Source organism: Chamaea fasciata, unplaced genomic scaffold (genome assembly GCF_029207755.1).
Source record: "Chamaea fasciata isolate MVZ Bird 193981 ecotype frontalis unplaced genomic scaffold, bChaFas1.0.hap1 SCAF_1, whole genome shotgun sequence".
Taxonomy (NCBI): Eukaryota; Metazoa; Chordata; class Aves; order Passeriformes; family Sylviidae; genus Chamaea; species Chamaea fasciata.
The window spans coordinates 121,320,816-121,347,624 of NW_027094086.1; the positions used below are offsets into that span (position 1 = coordinate 121,320,816).

General features: G+C 39.7%; 1 protein-coding gene across 1 annotated transcript; it reads right to left on the reverse strand.

Annotated features, from left to right (window-relative positions):
- Window positions 1–26: 26 nt before the first annotated feature.
- Window positions 27–24,351, reverse strand: KLHL7 (kelch like family member 7). The gene is made up of 11 exons (XM_066195781.1): window positions 24,063–24,351; window positions 19,941–20,043; window positions 18,903–18,996; window positions 17,577–17,701; window positions 15,549–15,724; window positions 12,707–12,881; window positions 11,405–11,547; window positions 6,495–6,735; window positions 3,297–3,498; window positions 2,928–3,025; window positions 27–1,291 (listed from the first exon to the last, which is right to left on the reverse strand). The coding sequence occupies exons 1-11, from the start codon at window positions 24,180–24,182 to the stop codon at window positions 1,008–1,010; spliced, it is 1,761 nt and encodes a 586-aa protein (XP_066051878.1). The 5' UTR covers window positions 24,183–24,351; the 3' UTR covers window positions 27–1,007.
- Between the last annotated feature and the right edge of the window lie 2,458 nt (window positions 24,352–26,809).

Sequence of the window (26,809 nt, forward strand, 5' to 3'; positions counted from 1 at the left end):
AATAACCATGCGCAACTTCTGAAGACTTCTGTAAAGTATCTTTAATGACTTGGTTCATGCCATTTTAAAAACAGTCATTTTCAAGAAGAAAATCAATGTATCTGTTGTATTGACTTTGCTTTTCTCATTCCTGTTCCCATGTTTGCCAATGGTTTGGCATCTACAGTATGTACAGTCTGATGCCTGGGAAGATAGATTGAAAATCCTTTCCAAGTTTCCAACTTGCTAATTATAGTGCACAATTCTCGTCGCCTTGCCCCACCATTCCCTACCTCAGTGTAATTAAAAAATAAAATCAAAAAGACTTTCTGTGAAAACTCCACAAAATGCCAAAGAGACCATCAAAGTGTCTCTCTAATTTCTATGTATGGCCTCTCTAACCTTAAAAAATTGATAAGCAGTCATGCAAATGATTGAAGAAACTCACTGGAAGAGGGAAGCTATCATGATCTAGAGAGCTGTTGAAACACTGGGAATCTTTATTAGACAGCAGTCCTTGGTCTTTCCTGAGAAAATATCTTCATTTCATCCCAGTGAGATTTCTGCAGGTAGGTATGACGGAGAAAAAAACTGTTGTTCCTCTTTCTCATGAGCCAAGCCGTATTTACTCACCTTCATTAAAGGAAGCGTCTCTGCAACTGATCTTGGTAAAATGCCATTTAACCAGAATTTTTTTCTTCATCAAATGCTTTAGAGGCATTCTAAATATTTGGATTTGGTCTGTGTTTGACAAGGCCACACCCACAGTCCTTTTAAAGGAAGATGCCATATGATATCACCTAGGTAAGTGGATTCTCAAAACACATCCCCATCTCTTTAAAACAGACAAGAAAATGGGCATGACAAAATCCACATTATACAATATCCTGTATATACAAATTGAAAGACTGCATGTCATTTTCTTCCTGTTACTAAATTTAACATGGTTCAGTAAAACATGGAAGCAAAGCACCAATAACCATCTTTTCCCAAGTCCTTGAAGGATGCCTCGGCATCTCCTACAGTCTTCAGATCTCTAGAGTTTCTTCATTTGCCCCACAAGTGTCTACAACACAGATTAAACAACTGGTCACTGGGAAAGCACGGACTTTGGAGTTGGCTATCCACTTGTCTGTTTCAGTGTTATATTCAAGAATGTGCCCTAAGCGACCAACACCCTGAAAACCAGCCAGGACATAGACTATAGATCCCACTGCAGCACACTTCACTGTTACACCTTTCCATGGCATTGGAGACACCATCTTCCATTCATTCATCTTGATATCGTAATATTCTACATTATCAAGGCCACCTACAAAGCAAGGAGATAGATAACTGCTTATTATGTTGCACTGTATGAACTGCACTAGAGCATGCAAACTTAAGTCTTTATTTTCAAGGTTTTAAAAACTCTACACTTAAAAAAGCAGATCTGAAAATACACCCCAGTTTCTAAACTAACAGCTTATCCTTGTATAAATACAAAACCAGAGAAAAGTGAAAAAGAGATAGAAAGTAAGAAATATTAAAAAAAAATCACACTAGATGCTTTCTAGAGATTCCAACATGCTACTTCATGAACAGAAGAAATTTTGATGCTGAATTTCTGATGGATTTGGGGCATAGTGACTAAAACTCAGGAATTACCTGAAACTTCCCTAAAGCAATGGCATTTCATTCTAGATGGCTCATGAGTACTTTTAGCAAAACTAGCCATTTACTGATAGAGGAGGTCTCTTGTTACGATGATACTAAAATCATTGAAATGTAAAAGTCTAAGTGCCTTTGAAAAGGGCCAAAGGAACCAAAAGTTATTAGAGAAGAGTAGATTTTTGTGAATTTGTAGATTTTCTTTTGTGAAGAAGCAGGATTCGCTTCTTCAGGAAATATGCTAGTAATTACACTTGATAATAGCTACAAACATCCTGCTCCCTATTTAACTCAGTGTTCACTTCTAGTACTGAATTATTAGATCTGAGAGATTAGGAAATTTCTCTATCATATTAGTAGATATGAGTTTTTCACCCCAGACATAACTCTTCCTCATTTTATTCCAGTAAGAACAAATTTTGACACTTCTGAGAGGAGCATTCAGTGGATACACTTCTATTTTGCACAATGGCAGACTGCTGATTAATAAAATGTTTGTGCAATAAATGTATCTGTTAGTTTAGCATTAGGAATCAATCACGATGGAATAGTTTCAGTAGCCAATTAAAAATCAAGCTATATTTTAAAATAGCATTCATCTGAAATCAAGTATTCCACTTACCATAAATAATGATTAAAAAACCTCATAAATGAGAATTTTCCATTTTGAAAAGCAGTTCAGAAACCCTGTGCAATTAAAATTCAAATCTTCTTGTAAAGTATTATTCTTCTAGTTTTAAAGACAAGGAGACAAGCAGATCATAACTGACCTTGCCATGAAAGTAAATCATATTTCACAGCTAGAGCAATCAAAAGAGGTCTCACATTTTCACCATTTTACAATACCAGACTAGATTTAAGTCTTTAGACTGAAGTTCCTAAAATAGTGGCTACACATTTACCTGTCTCTCAAAAGAATGCTTAAATCTCTGAAAACACATGAATAAGTAAAAAACAAAAAAAAAAAAAAAAAAACAAACAAAAAAACCAAACTAACAAAAAAATCTTTTCTCAGATGCCTTGTTTAGTTAGCTATATTAACTGCTTCAGAACTGGGCTACAGTAGGGGTGCATATCTGAATTTATCTGTCATTAGTACAAGAATTTGAAAAATAAGGTAACAGTGAAGAGGGGCAGTGAAAGGAAGAAGGCAACACTGATGTGACAACAACAGGACATGTTTGATGGTGCTGCTCAAAGCTTTTCAGCTGAACAGAGTGGAATGAATTCATTCTAAAACAGAAAAAACCCCATGAAACCTTGTGTGACCAGCTAGAGAATGAATAGAATTAAAGTACCTAAACTATTTTGTCCACCCACAGCAAATATTTTGTCCTTTACAAACACCAGCCCATGATTCTTTCTGGCTTCAATCATTGGACACAGTTCAGTCCACCTGGGGAAAATAAATCAAACAGAAAAAGGACAAATCACCATGTGGTTCACAGAAAATAAGTATAATCTATCACTAGGAAAATAAAATATGGAAGGAAGCTGCTTAAGAAAAACCATCTTTCAAGCAGAACTACAAACAACTGATTTGTTAATGCTGACTCAGGAAAAATTCCTTACCAGAGTTTTCCCTGTAGTCATCTATACTTCAGTCATTTACAGAGCTAGCAAAGACACAAGAGACTAAAGCCAACCTGGATTAAAGCAACACTTACGTTTCTGTGGCTGGATCATAAACTTCACAGGAATTCAGGACTCTTCCAGAAACGTTGTTCCCCAGGCTCCCTCCGCATACATAAATGAGCCCATTGGCCTCTACCATTCCATGGCTGCACCGCTGAGTCAGCATGCTGGGCTTTGTGTGCCAGCTCTCTGTTCTCGTGTCATAGCATTCAAATAAATACAGTGCAGAATTGCCTTAAAAAAAATAGAAACCCACCAAAGTGGCATTAATCTTTATGGTTGTCCTTCAAGAGAAGAGTCTAACAGCAATTATCAAATTGGTGCTTTGCTTGTTAGTGGAAAAGGGAAAGCAGCTTTCCCACCTCCAAAAGTAGAACTAACCAGTTTTAAACTTGGGATTATTCAGAAAGCACATACTTGCAATTATTTTGACTCTTTTGTTCCAAAATATGCAAGTAAGTTTATAAAATTGCTATTTGGGCTTAAAAACAACAAGAAAAAAGAAGTTGGTTTTTTTCTTGGAGGGGAATAAATGCTGAATAGATAAGTATATAAACTACCCATCCCATTGTCATCATCTCATGCTACTCTTACTACTTGGAAATATATTGAACTTTCAGATGTGAAGATGAAAGCAGCTTTGTAAACTCACTGCAGGTTCATGAGTCTTTCCTCTAAGCAATATGACTTGCCCAATACCCAGAATACTAGTTGCCTTTGGAATTTGATAGCTGGAATTTGATAGCTCCTGGAATTATTAGCAACCAGAAAACAGCTACCTCTGCCCAATTTACTTTCTTCCTGAGGACTGGTAGATACTTATTGTCTGGAAGTGCAGGGTCTGTGTACTCTTCCCTCAAAAGCCAAGAAAACCATTACTGAAATCAAAAGCAGCTTTTCAGAGGAAGATGCATGGGGGCTCAAAACTCATGCTCCGGTAAGTGACCGAATCACAGGAGGCTGAATACAACTTTCTCAGAAAAGAACATCTTTCTTCCCTTTGCTTCAAAAGGTATATTCACCTAGAACAGTTAAAGGTGCCTTTTCTTGTTTTCTTGCCTGTTTTACCTTGGCTTTCTACTTCTAAAAATTAAGCATGTTACACTAGCAGCACTTACTACCAGTTGAGGATTCAAACCTTCAAAAGGATGCTATGTTTCCAGACCCAAAATGACTCCTATAAACACACTCCTATAAAGCGTGCATTTGTTCACTCCCACCCTGTCATTCTCAGTAGCACCAAAAACTGTATAGAGTGGGACGTATTTTCTTTGATGTAAATAGACTTTCTTATTGCTTTGAAGTTGTAGAAATTCCCATTCATGGAAAATCCAGCAGACCTGTCTTGTTTTGTTTTGGTTTTTTTTGAACAGGTAGAAGCTTTCATTTTCATTATAATGTTAAGTATTTCTCCTGCACTGAAACAAGAGTGGAAGAATCTGGTATGTTCAGCTTCCAAACTCTGCTAGTATTGCAAATAGAACAGGACTCCCATCAATTCAAGAAGGGGAAATGAGCTATGTTGTCTGTAATGGACTGGCACAATAATCTAACCTCTTTAGTTGATGGAAAAAAACATGCAATTTTTGGATTTCTTTACAGCTAAACACACTGCGCATTTTATCAGATTAATGCTTTCAACATAATTGCCTGCTTCAAATGAGAAAATACTAGATTCAGGAGAGACAGTCCTTTCCAAAATTTCAGTATTCACTGAATTCTGAAGAAAAAGTACAGGCAAAATAACCCCATTATTAATGTTTAGCTTTTACTATTCTGACTTGATTAATATTTATGGAAAGCAAAGTGAAATTGTGCAGTAATGTGAAGGTGTATTAATAAGAAAACGGCTATGTTAAAATTTCAACTATAGTTGTATTAACATTTATGTTAACGTATTAACATTTACTGTGCTTTAGAAAATATATTGTACTATCAAAAGTTTCTATCGTTATTCCCCATGAATTGAAACATGGGAAACTGCAAAGATTTATGAGATGTTGTAGTGTTCCAAGTTTCCCAACGGGGCCTTAGAGAAGCCTATTTCAAGTAATGGGAAAGGTGCTATTTCACATTCACCACACGAGGTGGCAGCTGGGAACTGCTTATTCTGCTGCTACATTATACCTCTTAAAATATTTCAGAGGTCAGAAAACATGGCCTAAATGTTACAACCTCCACTGACCTATCAATGTTAAGCACCGATCATGACAGTTTTTCCTGTCCACCTCCCACTGCAGCAAGGCAGATCTCAAAAGGATCTTCCTTCTAGGATTTTTTCCCACTTGCCTTTATTCCCTAGAACACTGCTTTATTAGCACAGCTATTGTTATGGCTATACCACGCCTGCATTTCAACCTTTGGCTTGTTGATGATGTATCATGTTTGGACAAAATAAAATGTTCCTGTAACACCACAGCATAAGTCACCTTCTAGGCTTTTTGGAGAGCAAAAAAATCCCAATGGTCCTTTATTTTTTTTTCTTTACTATGCTGAATAACATCTAAAGAAAGTATTTCTCCATTTGTGGAAGCAAACCAACAGAATAACAAAGTAATAGAAGATAACTTCTGTCATTTGACATATAATTGGACAAATTCCTTTACAGGACCAAGTTCAATTTCACCACCAAAAGCAGTAGTCGTAAAAGATTTCTTTTTCACTTTCTCCCTCCTTTAAAAGACTTCATTAGGCCCAACATATGTTGCATAAAAGGAAGGCTTTTGTCAAAATGCAGCTATTCTGGTCACACATTCCAGAAAATTTTAAACTACACTGAATTTTGTGGATTTATAGAAGGATAAAAGTAGGACTCCTAAAATATATCTCATTGAATCATACCATCATAGAACGGTTGGGTTGGAAGGGGCCTTACAGAAGGGACCAAACCCCCTGCCATGGACAGAGGACAGGGACACCTTCCACTAGATTAGGTTGCTCAGAGCTCCATCCAGTCTTGTCCCTATTTAACTCTAAGAGCTGCAGTGCACTTTTTACTCCAGTTAATGTAAATATTTCTCATTTCAATCAGTGAAATCATTTTTGAAACACAACAGAAATACGTTGTTGGACTGGGCAAAGGGGGATAAAATCCTAAATACTGGAAAATAAACTCATCAGGCTAACATGGCAACGTGCAGTTTCTTGTTAACAAAATCATGCAAAAAACCAGAAAAATTTCCAGCTATCTTTCTTTGTGCTTTTTTGTTTAAAGATTTTTAGTGTCTTACCCACTTCTGAACCACCAGATGTATAAATTTTGCCCTCAGCAGCACAGGCTGCAAGGCTATCTCGAGGTGTTGGAGGTCCTAGCTTGGAATACCAGCTATCCTTCACCACATTGTAGCAGTCCATTCGCTTTATAGGGAAGAGCTGGGAACCACCCAAAATATAAACTACGTTGTCCCAGAAGACACAAGCTGCATCCCTGCGCTTTTCAAAGGGACATCGGATGTCTGTCCAGCTGTAATCCTGCATTACAAAGAACAAGTAATGTCTAATAGATTATAACACTTACCTGCACAGTGAGTGTTTTTCAAACAGAGTTTTTCATAGAGATTTAGATATGGTCAGTTTTAAGTTCCTTTTCAAAACAAACATGAACACTGTTTATTGAAGAATACTCCTCAGGCGTACTCTTGAAAAATTCTCTTAGACACAGACATAGTTAGCTGCAATGAACCATGACATTATGAATTTCTATTTCCTCATTCCCTGTGTGCACCCAGTACAGCTTCTCTGAAAAACAGTTTTGGTGGTTTTTTCCAACACTATTGACCTCCTGCTGCTATCATGTTAGAAACAATGCATGTAATCAATAAAGTAGGATTGCATTTTCTTTTATAGCAATGGTAAAAGACATCTTACATATAGTAACAAATTCTTTCTAAAAAATAATAAAATACAGAATGTACCAAACGAAGACAATGGAAAAAGGAGAAGGTAATATCCAAATTGACAGGCAACTCAGTAAAAAAGCTCTGATACATACTTTATTACCATGACAACTAGAAGCTTATTTACAGAATTTACAAAACACAAATGTTCTATAGCTATCCACAGTTGATAGCATGAGAAATAGGGTAATGCTCCATCACAAATACTGGCAGTCATGATGCCTAGAAACTGATTTTGCACAGATTGACAAAATCAGCAAGTATCAAATATGAGCAGTAATGCCCAAAGCCTTAAAAACACCAAACTCAACAACTGATGGCAGACCGGGATAGCATACAACACAAGAAACACTTCTTGAGTAATAGCATCTCACATATACCATGAGCACAGCTTGAATCCTATACTGAACAGGAAAAGTATGGGACCTTAACTGTTATCTGTGCCACCTCAAGAAGGTCTACCTCAACCTGCTGAATGACCTTCACTGTAATGGTTCACACAAGACGTTACATCATTACATTTTCTTAGCAAGGACATACTTCAAACACCTTGGTCAATGAGGAAGAACAGTGACTCCTACATGGGGGTTCAAAGAAAGAGAGGCAGAGCATGTTATAGTCCAGAACATCTTACAATCTTTTCTTGTAGCATCCCCCATATCAAGAAGAGCTGTCAGCTGCATGTGGCCCTTTATGGTGAGAAACAGGTCCTGGGGCACCCTAGAAAGGAAAGCCATACTACAGCATGGCAAAATAAATAGCTGCATAAATCTTAAGAAAATGTCTCAGTGCATTGTGTAAGATCAACATATTTTCTAGCTCAAACTTATGGCAATTTTACAAAATACCCCATTGTTTTCCTTTACTGTTATAAAGGGCTGTGACGTGACCCACTTTTATGGCTTCTGTTCATGTATCCCATTTCATCCATACCTTTATCAAATGAAAAGCCATAACTTGAGTATACTCAGCAGTATCCTCCTCTTTCAGCAGGAGGCAATTTAGGTCATCCTCTTGCAATGCTCTTCGACATTAGTCTGTACCACATAGAACTGATCTCAATTTTTGAATTTAACACATTTAGGAATTATGCAGGAGTGTTGATTTATACCACAGTCAAGATCCACACAGCCCTGGGCAGTGCAAGTCTCAGTTCTGGCGGACTGAGTAGGGAAAGACAGACCAAGATAAGTATATGGTGACTCTTTCCCTGCTGATCTATGTTTTCATCAGATTGCAATGCAGGACACCAGAGACAGAAGCTATACCTTTTTCTCTTTCATCAATTTATTGAATCACTTATTAAAACTCCCTGAACTCCTGAGAGCCTCAAGACCCTGTGACAAGAATGGCACGCACAAATACAGGCCCTGTGAAAAAGTACCTCTTTCGTTTGAGACGTTTCCTCATTTTCAGTTGATTCCTCTTCCAAGTTTGTCATAAAAACCAGCAGACAATCTCCCCACTAACAGCTTACTGACTACAGCTCTATCTCCTCATAAAAGGTATGCTGGTTCCCTTAATCATCAGGAAATAGCATTGCCAGGCATGTGTTACTTTTTATTTGCCATTGTTGAATTTTGCACTGCTGAGCATTAAAAATTTCCAAGCATTTCTGGTCACTAGATATAGTAATTTCAAAAGAATAAGCATATTGCTGACACAAAATCTCAATCATATATAAATTCTGTACTGAGAATTCATAAAACAAAACAAGTATTTTATTCCCAACCTGGGGATTTTTTTTTTAATAGTCTGTGAAAAATTCAACAAGAAAATGCTTCCCACAACTGTTAATAGAACATCTAGGATTTCTAGTAGCATTCTGAAATCATGTATGTCTTCTCAAATTAGTGCCACACTGTTCCACAAGTGTTATGCCCATCTGTATCTGTCCCATTGCATCATTTTGCTCTCTTGATGAAGTATGTGCATGGATAGAAATACCAGTTACAGTGCAACAAAGATAGCAAATATAGTCTTAAAATAATACTGCTAACATTCTCAACAAATAAAGCAGTATCTAATCCAGTCTTATTTAAAGAACCTTTCTGATAACAAGGACATGAAGATCAGCATTAGAGACTAATATTGTGTGCAAAGGAATCAGTGAAAACTAAAAATTTTGCACTAGTTTTATAACAGCTATGGAAACTCATATTGCAACCAATAAAGTATTTTCAGGAAAAGTATAACCTCTGTTTTGAATTGTTTATGTGCCATATAACAATTTAATTAAATTTCTGATTTTATTAAAATCAGAAGTGAAGGACTAGGTCACTATTCAATCAGTTCAACAGACAAGCAAAATTCCAAATTTTACCCAAGGTCCTAACCTTACAAAAGTACATACACAAGCTTAATTCTCTGTTCTGTGACCCTCCCATCATCTTTTGATGAGACCAATTAAAGTGAGTTAAATGATAATTCGGCAGGAGTTTTAGATCCTTGGTTTGTTGCAGTTAATAAGCTATTGTCACAGTTTAAAGATTAAAATCAAACACTCAAGCAAAACATTGAGAAAAGGACCTTTAAATAGGTTAAGAGTTGGAAATTAAGCAAAAACTCTTCAACAAAACATGACAGGCTAGCTAAGAGTACCCAAGAAAGCATATAAGCACTAGGAAAACATTGAAGGAAAACATGCTTGTTAGAATAAAGATCTCCAATTACCCACTTTAAAATTTTCCTTCCCTGCCCCATTCTTCCCCCTTTCTTATTCCACATGCAAGGCCATTAGTCTTGATTAAGAAGCAATTCTTCAAAATTTCTTCCAAATTCCATTATTTTTTGGTGTTATACCTGGATAAGTAGTCTATAAAAGGTAAAGTTCTTTTATCCTATGCTTTATACAGACTTTCACGGACACTACTTTTTGTCTACAAAACAGATTTCTTTGCCAAAACCATGCAACTGCTTGAAAAGACATGAATGCCCTGATCAAAGGCTTCTCAAACTTAGACCTTGGAAAGGAGAGAATTATCTGCTCTGTACCCCTCACCTCCTCACCCCCAGCTGAAGTGCTGCTTATCTTGAGTATGTGTGTAAAGGAAAAAAGGCAGTCATTAGTTAAGAATTTTGAATTCCCAAAAGGAACACATATTCCTATGTCTCTCAAGCTAAGTCAACAAAGTTGATAGGTTTGAGGTTTTTTCTCCCCCCAGACTTGAGTGGTACTCAGAGAAGGTGGCTTGAATTTTATCTTACAAAAGGAATGTGAAAGAAAAGTTCAAAACACATCCCAAAGGCTCATTCATTCAGAATTAGATTTGACAGGGCTCACACTGACTATAAAGTTCACACAGCACACAAAACTGTTTGAAATTTTAACAAGCATTTAATATGCTGAGTTGGAACCAGAATTTCTTCAACAAAATATTACATGCATGGGATCTCATAACTTAAGAGAGCCCTGATGTTTACATAGCAAATTTGTTCTGTATTACTGTATGTGCTTGCCTGGTGAAACAGGGTATAGGTAATCCTTCTGCATGCAGTTGATGTTTTTAGACCCTTTAGTCTGCACAGCTGAAATATACACCATTCCTGTGGCTTGATTTTATTCAAGAAACATGGGAACAAATTTCAGGCAGAACCTGCTTGCTCTAAATTGACCATCTCTAAGTTTTTTTGTTGTAGAAACTCACTCTTTTTCCACTTTTGTAATACTTGACTCCCCATTCTTTTCCTTATATACTCTTAAGAACAAACAAAATTGTGAACCATTTAGAAGATTTAGAAGTGGCTGCATATTTATAATAAATGCACTAAGAAACCCTATAAAAACTGGGTTCTACACTAACATACTAGCCAGTAACTTAACATGTGCTAAAAAAACCTGCTTTGAGTTAATCTTTAAACACATATGTGCATGCACATGCATACAGACTTTCATATATTCCTAACCAATTGCCTGATGTTTTAATGACCTTTTGTTTATTTGCAGCTGTGGAGTGCACATACCAACCAATGCTCAACTCAGACGGATTGATCAGCTCTCCACAGCTAATATTGCTAAGAAACAAACACAATCGTTCTATTCAAAATGAAGTATTACATCTAGATACACAGACTTAAAAATACTTAATTAACCATATTCTTCCAACTAGCATACGCAGGAGGGAGGGAATACTTCCTTCCTAATACCATGTTGTAGATCATTACATCTTAGTTAATATCATCAGCAAAGAAAACAGGTCAGATTACAAACAGTGAATCTTAATGCATTCTGAGGTAACGATTACCTTGGGGTTAAAATATCTGCAGGACTGGGGCTGAGAGCCTCCAAACAAAGCAATGCGATAATCGTGTTTTTTTCTTCTTGGTCGGGTCCCTTCCACTAACTCTTCTCTGTCTTCCGGGGAAAGGAGGTGGTACCGCATCCCACCTGTAAGGAAGACAACAGCTGCTGCAGATCCACTGTGGCTCATACATGGATAGGGATGTTTCAGAGGCAGGGATGGGGGAGAGATGGAAGGGAGGGAAAAGCTGAAAACCAAGTTTCTACATTACACTTATACCACTTTGATTCAAAATGGAAGAATGCACAGCAGTATGTGAGGGTAGGAGCACACATCCAGATTCACACCCTATTCCAAACTGGCTGCTCCATGTGGAAACAGGACAGATACAGACTCATGCTATGTACCAATGGATTGATCAGCTCATTTAACCAATATTAACAAACAGTTAAGATTGTTGCATTGGAACAGTCAAAAGGAAGCAAACCCCTAAGAAAGCATTCCAAAGACTGCAAAAATATCAGTGACATTACAAGCCACTAAAACCAGACAAACATCCTTATTTCCTATACAATACACCAACTTGGTGTCACACAAGAAGTATTACTGTGATGTCAAATGTCAGCAAATACTTACCAACATATATTATTATACAGGTTTATTTGAATCCTGCTCATTGAGTCTGAAGGAAAACAGTTGTGTACTGATTTTTAGATTTTTACATCTATACTAAATTGAAGCCAACTAGTTAACTGCTACTGAAATTGCTTTTCTTTCTTACATGATAAAATTTTACAAATGGTGTCTAAAAACAAAAGGGAAGCTTGTTTCCTATTTCATCTGCACCCTGAGAATGCAAATGTAGAATCAATCATTGTAAAATATACACCTAAAATTCTAATTTGCTTAGGAAAGCTTTAAAATATTCAAAATGTTGACATATTTCATTTATTAATGCACACATGAACATGAATGATATTCAAGTTATGAGCCTGTCACAAAGGCAGACTAACTTTCAGTTACCCTAATGAGTCATTGACAAAATCTCCATTCCACTACTTCTCATGGAGTTCATGCCATTTGCTAGGAGAAAACAAATGAAAGTCACGCTGTTACATAAGATGAGTTTTATTTACATAATAATCTGTTAATCCAACTTCAACTACACACAGCATCCTAGAGGGAACACAGATGGATTTAATGTGAAAATGTTAGAGCATTTTAAAGCAAACAATTTTCAAAAACTTTCAAAGCATTTTTTACATTATTCAGAACATCAAAGATTTCAGCTAGAGGTCAACTTACTGATCACCATTTTAAGGCATTCTGGGTTATCCTGAATAAGTGGTTCAGCCTGAACTGTTTTACTTAAGAAGTTCTTTGATATTAGAGGAAATCGGACTTTAGCAAGAATATCAACCATGTATGGCTGGCGATTTGGCTCATCATACTTCAGCCATCTGACTGCTGCATCATAAACCTTAAACAAGAGACAAGGAGAGAAAGGGATAAGGTATATCACCACACAGCAAGACAAGTAACAGAAGCTTCATGCTATGAATTGATTCTAATGCCTGCTGGACGTTAATCTGTACTAACATTTTATTATGTGGGGATCCCATTGACATATTTAAGAAACAAACAAACAAACAAACAAACAAACAAACAAACAAACAAACCCTACAAGAAAAGTCAACCAAGCCCCAAAAAAGACAGTGCTCAGACTAGTAAAACAAATGCACAACCACTTAATAAATCTCATCTACAAATTTCAAAAGTCCACTACTTCCATTGTGTCCACTACTTTTTTCCCTCCAAATGGAAAACATGAATCTGTAATTCACATTTATGTAGGTAACTCCTGCACTAGGTTAAATCTAATACTCTTCCAGTTCTGTGCCATAACATCAGTAATGCTTCCATAGAAATGAAGTAACTTCTTCTTGATATAGTCTCCTGAGGTGATAACCTGGTTTTCTTACCAAATCATCATGTATGGTATCCAAATACATTGCTAGTGTGTCTTAGGAGACCATTTAAATCAATTTACCAGAGCATCTCCTCTTTTTCTCCTCCTCACAGGAAAAGATAATGGGTTTTCTTAGGGGTCAGGAAAGGTAGAACAGGGAAGATAATCAAGAAATTGGCTCTATTTATAATTGTCTGCTGGGTCAGGAAGAAATGAAAATAAAAAAAATCCAGGATTACATGTATGTTCTGATACTTCCATGCTGCTCTCAGACACAGCAAGCTTATCCAGACTCTAAAGTGGCAGGACAACCTCACTGTAAGCAACAGCACAGCCAGTGCCTACACCTGTAGCTGAAACTGGTCACAGTGGTTGGTGCTGAGGGACTGAGATATAACATGGAAAGACACTTCATGGAAGAATTATTCAGGACTACTAGACCACCCCAGTTGTAACTCGGCAAAATTACCAGGGAATGTGGGAGAGCAAAGAAAACAATAATTAAAGGCTCAATGCCATCAGCTAAGGAAATTTAACTGAATGACTTGGAGTATTGAATAGGACAGAGCACTTAATGCTACCTTCCCTTTTTGCTAAATGTAACTACACCCCACACCAAAACAGAAGTTAGAGTATAATGTCAACTTTCTAGCACTGCTCCTGAGAAATAAGATTCCTGTAGTACAATTGTCAAACTTCTGTAGTTTCTTACTGCATACTACCAGTTTCCTAAAGAAATTTTAATGATGCCATGCTGAATACATAACATTTCTATCACTGTTGCCAGGTTAAAGCATGCCATCCTACCTTACACCTCTACAACTTCAAGAATGTAAATCTTAAGTGTCATTTTGGCTGCAAGCCAAATGACACTTCCAGCTCTGAGAATGTTACCCCGTGATCTGAACTTTTCCCAGCACTCAGCAAGAATGTTGAACTGTGACATTACTCATATTTATACCTGTAACAAACCAACCACCATACTCAATCACCTGATATTATCCCCCACTCTTACTAATTCTTCTTTTCCTAAGTTACATCACCATACAGTAAGACAAGTAACTAAACCTTAATGCTTCAAATCAATTCTTCTGCCTGTTGGAGGTCAATGCCAATGGAAACTTCACAGTCAGCAGAACATCCCTTTCCAACATGATATACATACCATTTCAGCTACAACATCCCTCTGTTGCACTTCAAAGGTATGAGTCAACGCATGATGCCATACCCACACAAGCTTACGTTGCCTAATTCAAGCACCAAAACAGCAAGACTGCAGTTTGTTTTCAACAGCTTTGACTAAGAAGCTACAAGTGCCCAGCAGCTACAAGTACCACTCAACTGCTACAACCAGCCTACAACCACGTGTCTGGGCTGCAGTGTAGACACCCATATGCTTCCTATTTTCCTGCAGTAGGAAGAATAAGCTGGCAAATAACCATTCAGGGCTGTGCTCTAAGCTGAATCAAGCATTCCAGATGGGACGGCTGCGAATGTAGTTTCTACGATAGGTTACAAATTCTAATTGCGTGAACTCCAGGATCCTTTCAGCCACCTAAACTTTTTTGTGTCCAGTCCCTAAATGAGGGTGTTCCAGCAATCCACCACTGCCAATGCATGTAACATTCAGTGTTTTACTCATCTTACTTCCAAGTTCCTCCATTCCCCAGGCTTCTGTATGTTATGTTTCCATCAGAAAATTCCTCTTTGGAATGGGCTAGGCCATACTCAGGTAGGAATGTGCATCCATTAAGGTGCAGTTTGCTCACCATTTTGACGTGGTCCACTTTCACCAAAACCACATCAATCCCAATCTAGAATAAATCCCCATATAAATCCCAACCACTACAAAACAAACAATTTAGCACACGTACTATTGAATCAGAAGCCCTATAGTTATCCTGACAAAGGAAATTATTCTGCTTTTTCCCTCTGTGACTTCTTTCTTCAACTCTGCTGGAACAGCACATCTATAAACCACACTTGAAATGTATTTATTAATATTTGGTTGCGATCAAGTTAGGATGAACCTTTTATTCCACAATTTAGCAAGCACTATGTGCATCATATCCTCTAGGAACATCAGAAGTGACATATTTGAATACCTGAAGGCAGTTCTTGATTAAAAAAAGATAGTTAAGTTCAATGCCTTTAGGTTCTACAAAACAGGAATCTCACCTGGTCTTCTGCCCTCACTGTCAATGTATCTTGGTTCAGGAGATGTGTCACACGCTTAACATCAAGCTGAAGAAACTCATCTGTCTTGTAAACCTCAGTGAAATGCTGATGGATGAAGTCATCTGCAGTGGCTTTCAGTTCTGGGCAGTCTAGGCATTCTGCTAGCACACTTATGCCTATGAAGGAAAATTAAGAAAAAAAAAACCTCTTGTAAACTTGAACTGCAATTACCTTTAATATATTAAAATAGAATAAAATTACTGTAGCTTCAGTGATACTTACAGTTCCAGTTTAATATTTATTAGAATGCTTTCCCCCCCCATTGAAACACATGCTATCATAACTCATCTGCAATTCAAGGCAAACTAAGACAGGCACAAGCTGCTGATCCCTATCCCTACCGAACCTGCAACACTTGCTGTATTAATTGTCTCTCCAGCACTATTTCCTCACTTTTTCTTTCCCAATTACAAAGCAGACAACAGTACCTTAACCAAGCCTGAGCCAAGCCACACTAAGCACATCTGACCAGAACAGCTTGAGAAACTGGATCCACGTTTTACAACCTCTCCTGACCTCATGCAGCATCAGTCACCAACCAAGCCCAGTTTCCTTCAAGAGTCATGGTGAACTGGGACCTTTCTATACATGTAGCACAGTCAGCTGCAGACCAACACAAAGTCAGGTTGATGTTGCTGGAAGGACAGAAGGTTGGCATAAAGGTATGAACAGCAATAGCAGCTGAGAAGCACCACTGCCAACTTTGCCATTAAAAACCCTGCAAGCACAGGAGCTTTTCAACAGCAACTTCTCATCAAGCCATAGTCTTCCTTCTCACAAAGGAAATGTCCAGTGGGGTAGAAGCAACTCACTAACATATGGGTTGCAATTAGTCTGAGCTGCTCAGAGTAGTAAAATGCAAACTAGAAAGATAAAATCCACATATATCACAAAATTTCAAAATTCAAATTAGGCCATTGTTTCTTTCAAATACCTTTTTATTTTTAAAATGAACTGTATACTTGCTTATGAGTCTCCACAAAACATGTTCCAATTTAAAAACAATGCTCTAAGGAAAAAATTGTTTTAATCTTTTTGCAATAAATTAGCAACAAAGTATGCAAGTGTTAGAGATCATAATTAATTTTCCACCTAAGAGAAGCCACAGGGCAGAAATATGCCTCAAAGCAAGCCTAAGTGGCATTTTCCTTAGGTAATGCCTTTCTTCCAGCAGTTGTTTCAGAGCTGCTGCTGTACTGCACTGAAGTGTAGTTGAGTCAATGTAATTCAGATGTACTCTGCAAAACATTTCTATTGCTGCTATAAACATCTGTAATGTGACTGAGATATTACTAGAAGAATTACCTGACAATGTCAATAAAAAAACACTAAAAAAAGTTTCTCTTAAATTTCTGATTATATAAAGCAAAACATTTCTATTGCTGCCATAAACATCTGTAATATGACTGAGATATTACTAGAAGAATTACCTGACAATGTCAATAAAAAAACACTAAAAAAAGTTTCTCTTAAATTTCTGATTATATAAAGTGCACCAAATCTTAAGCATGAAAATTTATTTAGTTCTACTTGTTGTTTACCTTTTCTGTAACACTGAGCTTACATTACAGCTACAGAACATGATATCAAACCTGCCCAGATGACATTGTTTTCAGTCAAAATTAAAAGTGAATAAAACCAAAAGTAGCCTAAACTTACCCTCTTTATACTTGTAAAAGATATGCTAGTTTTTAAGTCACAAATATGTCAAATTCTGACTGCAAGTACAGCAACAGCTGAAAGCTCCACCTCACTAAACACATGCAGCTCTCTAACAAACAAGAAGCCCCATCCTGCCAAGCTGGCTGAGACCTTGCACAGTCAATGGACCCTGTGGCAAGGGTCAACAGTTCAGATTCAGAGAAAAACTATTTTTACATGCCTGGATTTAGCCAAATGCTACTGTCTATCTGCAGATTTACAGCAAAGTTAAAAAATAAACAGTAAATTTACGTTTTTTTCTCTTACCTAGACAATTGGAAGCATCCACTTGCTCTTTCAAAAAGTCCACACACATTTTTTTCACAGGTTCAATCTGATACTGGTTTGCTGCATCTAGTAAAGACTGGACATTATTGCTGTTGACCGAGATTCTGCAAAACAGAAGGTGTAAAATTAGCATCACTGAAATGACCTAAGTTGCAGCAATAAAAAAAAGCAACTTACACAAATTCACATAAATGGCAAAATTATTTCCCTCCTATTTACCCAAGAATCTTTCACATACAGTCTAAGGACACATCCTACACGACCTTTCCAAACCGCTTTTGTTTGCTTCACTTTACCCAGGCAGGGCAAAGAATAACCAGTTCTGGGATCTGAAGAATAAGCCTTTAACAGGTCCTGCATGGTCCTATACTATTGCTGTGAGTTGTGCGATTAACCACTTTCACAAAAGAGAAAAAAAAAAAAACCAAACCCATAACCTTTTTTAACGACCACTTTCAACTCCTGAATAGACATCAGCAAAACCCGTCTAAACTCTCTCAGGACTGGTCTGGCTGACTTGTCCAGAGTGCCAAAGCAGAACACCCAGTTTGGCCGTGCTTCAAGAGAAGTCATGGAGGCCACAGTCCAGGGCTTGGGTATCAGGACAGACAGCCATGTGTCTGGGACAGGCTGTCAACACAGACTGCCTCTTACCACTGATGGACTATACAAGAAGACTCCTCTCAAAAGAGAGGAGAAAGCTTCCCTAATGAGAGTTAACCCCATTAGATGAAAGGCCTGCCATCCATAGGTCTGATCAAAGCTGATTAAGTACTGTTTACAATCCTAGCCATCTGCAAGAGTCCTGTTGGGGGAGGGGTAGGAAGAGAAAGAAAACCCACAAAACCCCCCAAATACATGGACAAGCTGAGATAGGGGGAAACACTATTCACAGAAGAGTTATCCACCCTGCCTATTTTGGGATGAAGGACTAACTCATGGAAATGGTTCTGTGCCATAACTACTATGACCACAAAGAGAGACCCCACTGCCATCAATAAGGACCTGAACTGCAGAACCATGGGAAACATCATTTGATTCCAACAGTGAAGTCAAAAGCTTCAAGTGCTTTGAATTGCTTTTTGGAGACAAATACTGTTCTCTTTAGTCTGTAGGGCTTCCTACTGGTTAAATAAAAAGGAAGAGGGGAAAAGGATAGAAGGTCTAGTCACATCAGGCTTTAAACAAAGGAAGGAATTGTAATGATAACAAAACTGATAAATCACAGAAGCATTATTTTAAGCTTTTATCATTTAAAACTGGCGGGTTTCCTAGAAAAGCATGAGCTTTAAACAACAAAACTACCTTGCAGTATAAGCAAACTCCACGAGCTGTTCAATAATGTCAGGCTCTGCATCTTTTAGCTCCACTTCAAAGGACTTTGATTCAATCATATTTGCTGCAAACAGATTAGAAGACAAACTTTTAATCAAGAAGTCACTCTAGTTGTTCTATGTTTTGCAAACAGTAGAAAATAAAGCAATTACACAAAGTGGTAACCTGCTAAAAACTGCTCAGAGTTGATTGCTGTTTTCCCAGGATTGCTAATGCAAGTCAGGAAAGGAGGCAGTGGAACAAACAAGCTAACTGGTGCGAGTACATCCTTCTATTATCTAAATTATGATAAACTGTGTTAAGTAGAAAAAGCCCTAGAAGTTGTTGACTGCAGCCAGACTGTCATGCTAGCATTAGCACTATCAAAAGCCATTTCCACATCCAAGCTCCCCACACCCAGACACAGCACCGGGTTTGCCCACAGATGGTGACCACTGGGATGAATGGGTATTTTACTTCCACTCAACCTTGATTTTACAGGAATTTTACAATTCATGGGTAAGGCATACAAAAGACAAGATACTGCAGAACTGAGTTTTTAAAGAGAGCATAAATGAAAGAGTTACAGAATCACAGAATTAAGGTAATCACACAAAGGTTGGAAAAGATGTCTAAGATCATCCACTGCAGCCACTAAACCATGTCTCTAACCTTTGAAACCCCAATTTATATGCAGAAGTGCCTGATGACAGACAAATTCTGTAATGGGATAAAAAAAAAGCGCCAATTTTCAGGTTAAGGAAGGGGGATAAACTCTAATACAGTGTATGGGCTCCTGTTATTAAGACAGCTTATATATGAAGTAACACTTGACTTGATCAAAAAAGAGTTAAAGGGAAAATGAGGGGAGGGGTGAACAGAGATGAATGGAAGAAGGACACAAAATGAGAAATCTTCACTCACACTTATCCCTCAAATTGATCACTTTCAAGAGATAAACAGGTTGGCAGACAGAAATATAACAGGATATCATCATGAAAGTTTAAAATTAATTTTCAAAAGACTTACTAGTAAACATCAAGTTAAAAAAATGACTGGCTGAGGCAAGCACAACACGGTGAGCTGGGATCTTTCTTTCTTGAACCATAAGAATGACATCACAAAGAGTTTTCTGAATCAGAGGGGGAAAAAAGACAAAAATCAGCATTTTTTAAAATATTTCAACAATATTTCTTTTAAAACACCTTATGGAAATTCATTGCTTTTTGTAACACACACAACTTAAGAGCATTATGTGATAAAAAGATTTTATGAAAGTCAAAGTTCAGTAGCCTGGAGAACTAGCAAACATCAGTTTATCCATGAATTTGTACAGGACAGTCACAAATAACATGATTAAAGTATCTCCTGTAGCTTTTACATCAGCCCTACAATAATGTGAGCTCTGCAGCATCTAGTAGGGGCTGCATTGATATTGCACTTCTTTCATCTATCAGTGTCTCTCCTCTACTCAGCTGCTGATTTTCAAAAAAATTCACAGGAACCTCATATCTGAAGACTGCCATCCTATTTCCCAACTGGAGTCAAAGTGATGAATGAGTTTAAAGCATTGAATGGAGCATTTTAAAGAAAATGTATCAAAAAATATCACTTCTGAGGAAAGGTTTGACTGGTCATACCTGATGAGCAACTAGCTTCCAAACAAATCATAATTTATTTTTCATTTGTTTGCTGTTTATATGTAGGCAGCTAGTTTCTCCCCTACATGTGAATTGCCATGCTCTAGAAGGAGAAGGGAAAGCAACAGAACTTATAAAACTGTCAGAAGGGACGGAGGTAAAAAAAAACAAACCAACAAAACAAACAAACATAATTTGAATAGATTCTGAAATGTTATCTCTTCCAAGAACATATTGGATGAAATAAATGCATATCATACTACAGTTAATTATAATTATCTATTAAGAAAGAAAAACTGAGCAGCACTGTTTCCTCAAAAAATAGGAAATAATTTTGCACTACTACTTTAAGTTCATGGAACTGCTTTCAAAAACATCTGTGTACACCCATCCAAGGCCAGCCCCAGAAAAGAACATTTCTACTGTGGGAAATACATACTTGCTTAGAACTGCAACAGTGTTTTCCACATGGAAACAATATCATCTAGGGCTGATAAATCACATTTACAATTCCTTTAAACATGCCTGGTTTTATTTTTTTACAGGACACTCAAAAGCACATATTGGACGAAATATAAATAATGATTTCAAAAATATTATCTGAATGGAAGTTAGATGGGGGTGACATGTAGCTTCCTTTGCAGTTTTAAACCACTTAGGATTGAAAAAACAACAAATAAAGAGACCATTTTGGAAAGGTGTTAGAGGAAACTTTAAAAGCTGAAATTTCTAACACTTCTGGTTCAAAACAAGCATTGCAAACTAGCAGTACAACATACCATAAAATCCTATGGCCAAGCTTTGCCGAGACTTGCAGCTGTTGCCTGAGCTCCATACTGCATTTCTAAGACACATTAAATGCCTCAGCTCAGCATTTGAAACACCTCAGATGTTATAAGGCCCCTCTGGGTACATTTGCCAACCAAAGCAGACCATCATTTTAACTTCTTTCCCTGGGATGTTTCTGGGTGGGGAGTTCCATTTCAACTAATGCTTTTCTGAGGATTTCTGCTCAGAAATCTTTCCAGAAGGACACACTGCTGTCACTGGGTCACCCCCATGATGCAACAGGTGGTAACCAAAGGACACACCCAAGCCTCAGCTTCTGCACGGCACTTCACCTTCCAAATAACAGGTTCAGCAACACCTTGCAGCTCTACCCCAGCTTCATTCCCAATGACTTCATTCTTGGCTGACCTCCACTGAGCTGCAATGTTGCAACAAATGATTTATGCACACGCTGTCCAGTAGCTCTGGAAAACCCACGAAGATGTGGGTCACCAATGCTGGAGACAAGCAGCAAGTCCTCCAAGCATTAAACACACCTGGCCCAAACATCTCACCTGTACTGAGTGCATTTGTGTGTCCATAGTTTACTCTAAACTCCCATACTCATGGAGGATTCCTTCGTCCCAGCTCACACAAAAAAAGCAGCCTCCTTAAAATGAGCTCCCACTAAGTTCCCATCTGCCCAGATTCCTACAGGATTAAACTAATGAGCTAAATATCTAGAGCTGCATGTGTACCTTGACATTTCCATCACAGGAAATTTTAACTCATATTCAGGTTTTGTAACTCCAGCATAGTTCTTGACTTATCAAAATACAAGAGGAAAGAGCCGACTGCAAATGTCTTAGAGCTTTAGCACAACTAATGAGCTGAAATTGGTGTTTTCCTCTGGCTACTGCTGACTTCCCATATTTATCCTGTATAATCACACCTTCCCCTACTCCCTCAGTAATACCGGAGCTCCTCTTACAAACAACTCCTACAAGAAGCTTGAGTTTCATTAAATCTGCAAGAATTTCTGGACCAGTCAGCACTGTGTGGCATATGCAAAGCTCACCTGATGAGAAGTTTGCAGACAAAACTCAGAGCTGCATCTCCCTGGGCATAACAGATTCTGGAACTTGAATCAGAATTACACACAAACTTCAGAGCACTTAATCCTGATGCTCTCATTCCTTGTTTGGAGTGGCTCATAGCTACATGAGAGCTGGCATTCCACTATACTGCAAGATGAGGCACTTACACAGAACAATGTGGTACCACACACTGGAACAGGGACAAGGTAAAGCACTGTGAATTCCTGTGCTGAGGACTGCACATATATCTACAGGAGGGGAATACCTCCTTTATCTACTTACAAATCATAACAGCATCTGGTATTCCCTTTAAAACAATGGCAGAGGTATGAACTAAATACTGAGGAATCAAGTTATGAATTCAGCCACATGTTGGAATGTGTTTACACTTTTAGATCAGAAACAAAGCCTACATAAAAAACATAGATCACAGGCTTTAAATCTTAACTCTACTACCTGAAGTCACTGAAAAAAATCTTTTTCATACATAAGAGCTTGGTTGTGTGAAATGGTTTATGCAGACAATATAACTAACTGTCTATTAATGAGAGAACAGGGCTGAAGTGCTAGAGAAAAGCAGAACCAACATCTATACTTGTGAGGTAAGGACCCAGATTGCTGGTGCAGATAGCATTAAAAGCTGGACTGAGCCTGCGGCAAGACTAACACTGGAGGACAAGAAACTAAACCCTAGAAGATACAACACATGACAGTGCCAAGTGTGAAGCCCCTACATGGTCTGGCTTCAGAGTCAGCTTTAACTCTGACTACACAGAGTTTGTTTTTAAACAAACCAAAGTTCCACAATCAATCTAGATCTTCCTCTTAGAAGAAAGATTTCTTCATATGTAAGGAGTTACATGTATCATCCTTCTGCTCTTGTGCCATTAGTTCAATATTTAAAAAAAAAAAAAAAAAGTAATTACAAATGAGTATTTACTTAATTTGGGACAGCTCAACTGAAATGCACTTGTATGACTGCAATTTTGGTTAGCACTCTTGCTCGATTGGTAAACAGAGGAGTCACCTTTAATACTCATTAAACTATTGACCATGGAAGCTGACCAGCCCAAGAGTTCACAGTCTGAGGCTGGATGAAGCCACCAAACTCCTACACTGCCACCGCCTTCCTAGTGCGACGGCCAGAGGTATTCAAGACAAAAATGCCACCTTTGAAACCAAACAATGGTTCTACTCATCCCTCTCCCCCTGTTGCACTTTCACTGCTCACAGGGTGTTGTTCAGAGAAGAATATCTGGTCAAAAATCCAGCATCAGCGCCTTTTCACTGCTTCGGTTCGAAAAGAGTTCCGTGAATGCCCTCACCGGAGACACTGGGCCATCCCTCAGTCACAGCCTCACTCCTGTCCTACCACACGCAAGATAAGGAAAAACAGATCCACGGCGTCTTCTGCCTCCAGCACCCACAAGGAGCCGGCGCAAATGAAATCGGAACTCGCCACCCTCGCTGGGCGGCTCCGGAACCCCTGAGGCACCGGCGGTGCCGGGCCCGGCGGGTTTTTCCCCGCAGACGGGCCCAAGAGACGGGAAACCCACGGGACCCTGGGTGCGGGAGCGGGACCTGCCCTCAGGGCAGCACGGACGCCGCGGTGCGGGGCTCCCGGCCCCGGCGAGCGCCTCCCGTACCTGCTTGCGCATGGCGTTCATGACGCCCATGAAGGAGGCGAGCAGCTTCGCCTCCTCGCGGGCGGCGAGCTTCTTCTCCGTCTTCTTCTTGCTGCTCTTCTCCGACCCGGGCGCGGCCATGCTCGCCCGCGCTCACCGCCGGCGCGCCGACCCCGCCCGGGAACATGCGCCCGCCGGCTGCCGGGCGGCGAAGAGCGTGTGGGGGCACGGAGCGGCAGGGCGGGGACGGACAGCGGCGGGGCGCGGGCGGCCACCGGAGCGCCGCTGTCGCCTCGGCGGACGCGGCCTGGGGGCGGGGCCGGGCGCGCTGACGCCATCGGCCGGCGCGCGGCCCCACGCGGGGTAAACAAAGAGCGGGGAGGGGCTCGGCAGCGTCACGTGGAGGGCGCGTGCGCGGCACCCGGCGGGGCGCGGCCCCTTGAGGGCGTGGCTTTCCGGAGAGGACGCGCCTCCGCTTGAGGGCGTGGTCCCGGGGGCGGGGCCATGCGGCCGAGGGGGCGTGGCCGCGGCCGGTCCCGCGCGGGGCCGGGGCTCGTTCCCGGGCGCTGCGATCCCGGTCAGTGAGGGGCGCGCCCGCCGCCCCGGGGCCTGGCCGTGCTGCTGGACACCCTGCCGTGCCCCGCCTGCCCGCGAGCATGGGGCTGCCCTGCCCAAGGGCTGCAGGGGCTTCCTCTGCCCCGTGGGGGTGAGCAAAGCAAGGAACGGTTCCTGCAGATCCCGCTGGAGGGATCTCGTCCCGCCTTGGCGACGTGTGTCCCGGTCTCACGTGGGCTGGCTAAGGAAACAAACGTGATCTGGAAGAAAACCTCTTTGTCGTGACAACTGCAGCCACCCCTCTTCCAGAAATAATGCCAAAATGCTTTGATTCTCGTATTTTGAATAGGATAGTGACAGCCAAAGCACTAACACAGTGTGAGTTTGCTGTTTGTGCATTTGTGTGATGTTCCCAATTTTAATTCCGTGAATAACAAGGCCTCGAACAGCTTAATGCCGGGACTTGAAGGGAGTGAGATTCCTGCAGAAATAACATGAGGCTCTTTTATTAATAAAAGGTATGAGCCACTTTATTCCTGATATCATGTGCTGTATGGTGAGATTTTAAAAAATGGACTTTGATATTCTGTGGTTCTGCCATCTAACAATTACTGCTACACGGAAGCTGTAAGAATTTTAATGCATTTGACCTTTGCTTCACTGAAATAAACAAAACTGACACAGCCATCACTTGACTTTCCAGATTTTATCATGTAACAGTAAAAAAAAAGAAAAAACTGGGAATGTACTGCTGGCCATTTTCAGATTTCACGGTATAAAGAGTTTACCTATAGAGTTTTCATTTCATCTTGAAGGTAATCATAAGATGCCTCCTTTATCCGCGGGACACACAGAAATAGCTGTGCTGGGAGGACAAATATCTCTGCTGGGTCCTGAGTGCACTGCTATGTTCTGGAAGATTAATTGGCCAGGTTAAGGAGTTCAGCTTGTTGCTCCTGAGGTCGGATCCTTTGCTGACACGAGCTGTGGTGAGGAAAGATAAAACCAGAGGTCTGCTCCTCCTTTCCCTGGGGAGCTGCTTTTTAGCAGAGATTTTATTGCTAAGAAACAACACTTGAGCACTTCCAGACCCTGACAGCACTCGGTATGGTACCTCCCTTTGTACTGCTGTGTGCAGTGGGCAGCATTACTGCGTCAGTGGCATCAGTGTATAGGAGATATCCAGGGAGCTGTCTGTAACACAGGCAGGCAGCTAACATGATGTCCATATCCAGATCAGGCTCAAATGAGGGGTCAGTCATACCCGAATTCTGCCAGCAGCTTCAGTGGGGTTGACACTGTGGGTAACCTGTGATGTGGGGAATCTCTGTTCTCCCTAAAGGACAGCATACCACAAAGCCAGTTTCTTTCATGAAGTTTTCACTACTTCAGACCACAGTACAAGATGGACAGCTTGTGAGGGAACAGCAAGGGCCACCTACTCCAAAAGGATTTTTGAGCTAGAAGTAGAGCATGATACCAAGGCAAGTGGGAGCAGTTGCCTTATCAATAAGAAGCTGGCATGCTGTGTGAGAAAGTTCTAGGTTTACTTTAAATACTTTCAGCATTTCAAAATGACATTTCATATGAGATAAGATGCTATCCAACTTTTTGAAGAAAACCAGCTATTGTGTCTATGTAGAACCATAAAATGGCTTGGGCTGGAGAGATCTTAAAAATCATCTAGTCCCGACACTTTCCACTAGATCAGGTTGATCAGAGCCCTATGCAACCGGGCCTTGAGCATTGCCAAGTTTGGTTGGGGTTTGGGGCATCCACAATTTCCCTGGGAAATCTGTTTCAATATCTCACCACCATCACAGTAATAAATTTATTCCTAATATCTAGCCTAAATTTTCCCTCTTTCAGTCTCTCCTCACTATTCTTTGTCTTATCACTGCAATTCCTGATGAAGAGTCCCTCTTTGGCTTCCCTGGTCAGGTAAGCCCTGGTCAGGTACTGGAAGGTTGCTATGAGGTCTCCATGTAACCTTCTCTTCTCTAGGCGGAACAACTCCAACTTTCTCAGCCTGACATCATAGGGGAAGCGCTCCAGTCCTCTCACCAACCTTGTGGCCTCCTCTGGACTTGCTCCAACAGTTCCATGTTCATCTTATGTTGGGATACATATGCATACATGCACTGCCATGTGTAATTAAACAAATACAAGAAGAACATGTTATGACAAAAAAACTTCCAAACATGTAGAGGTAG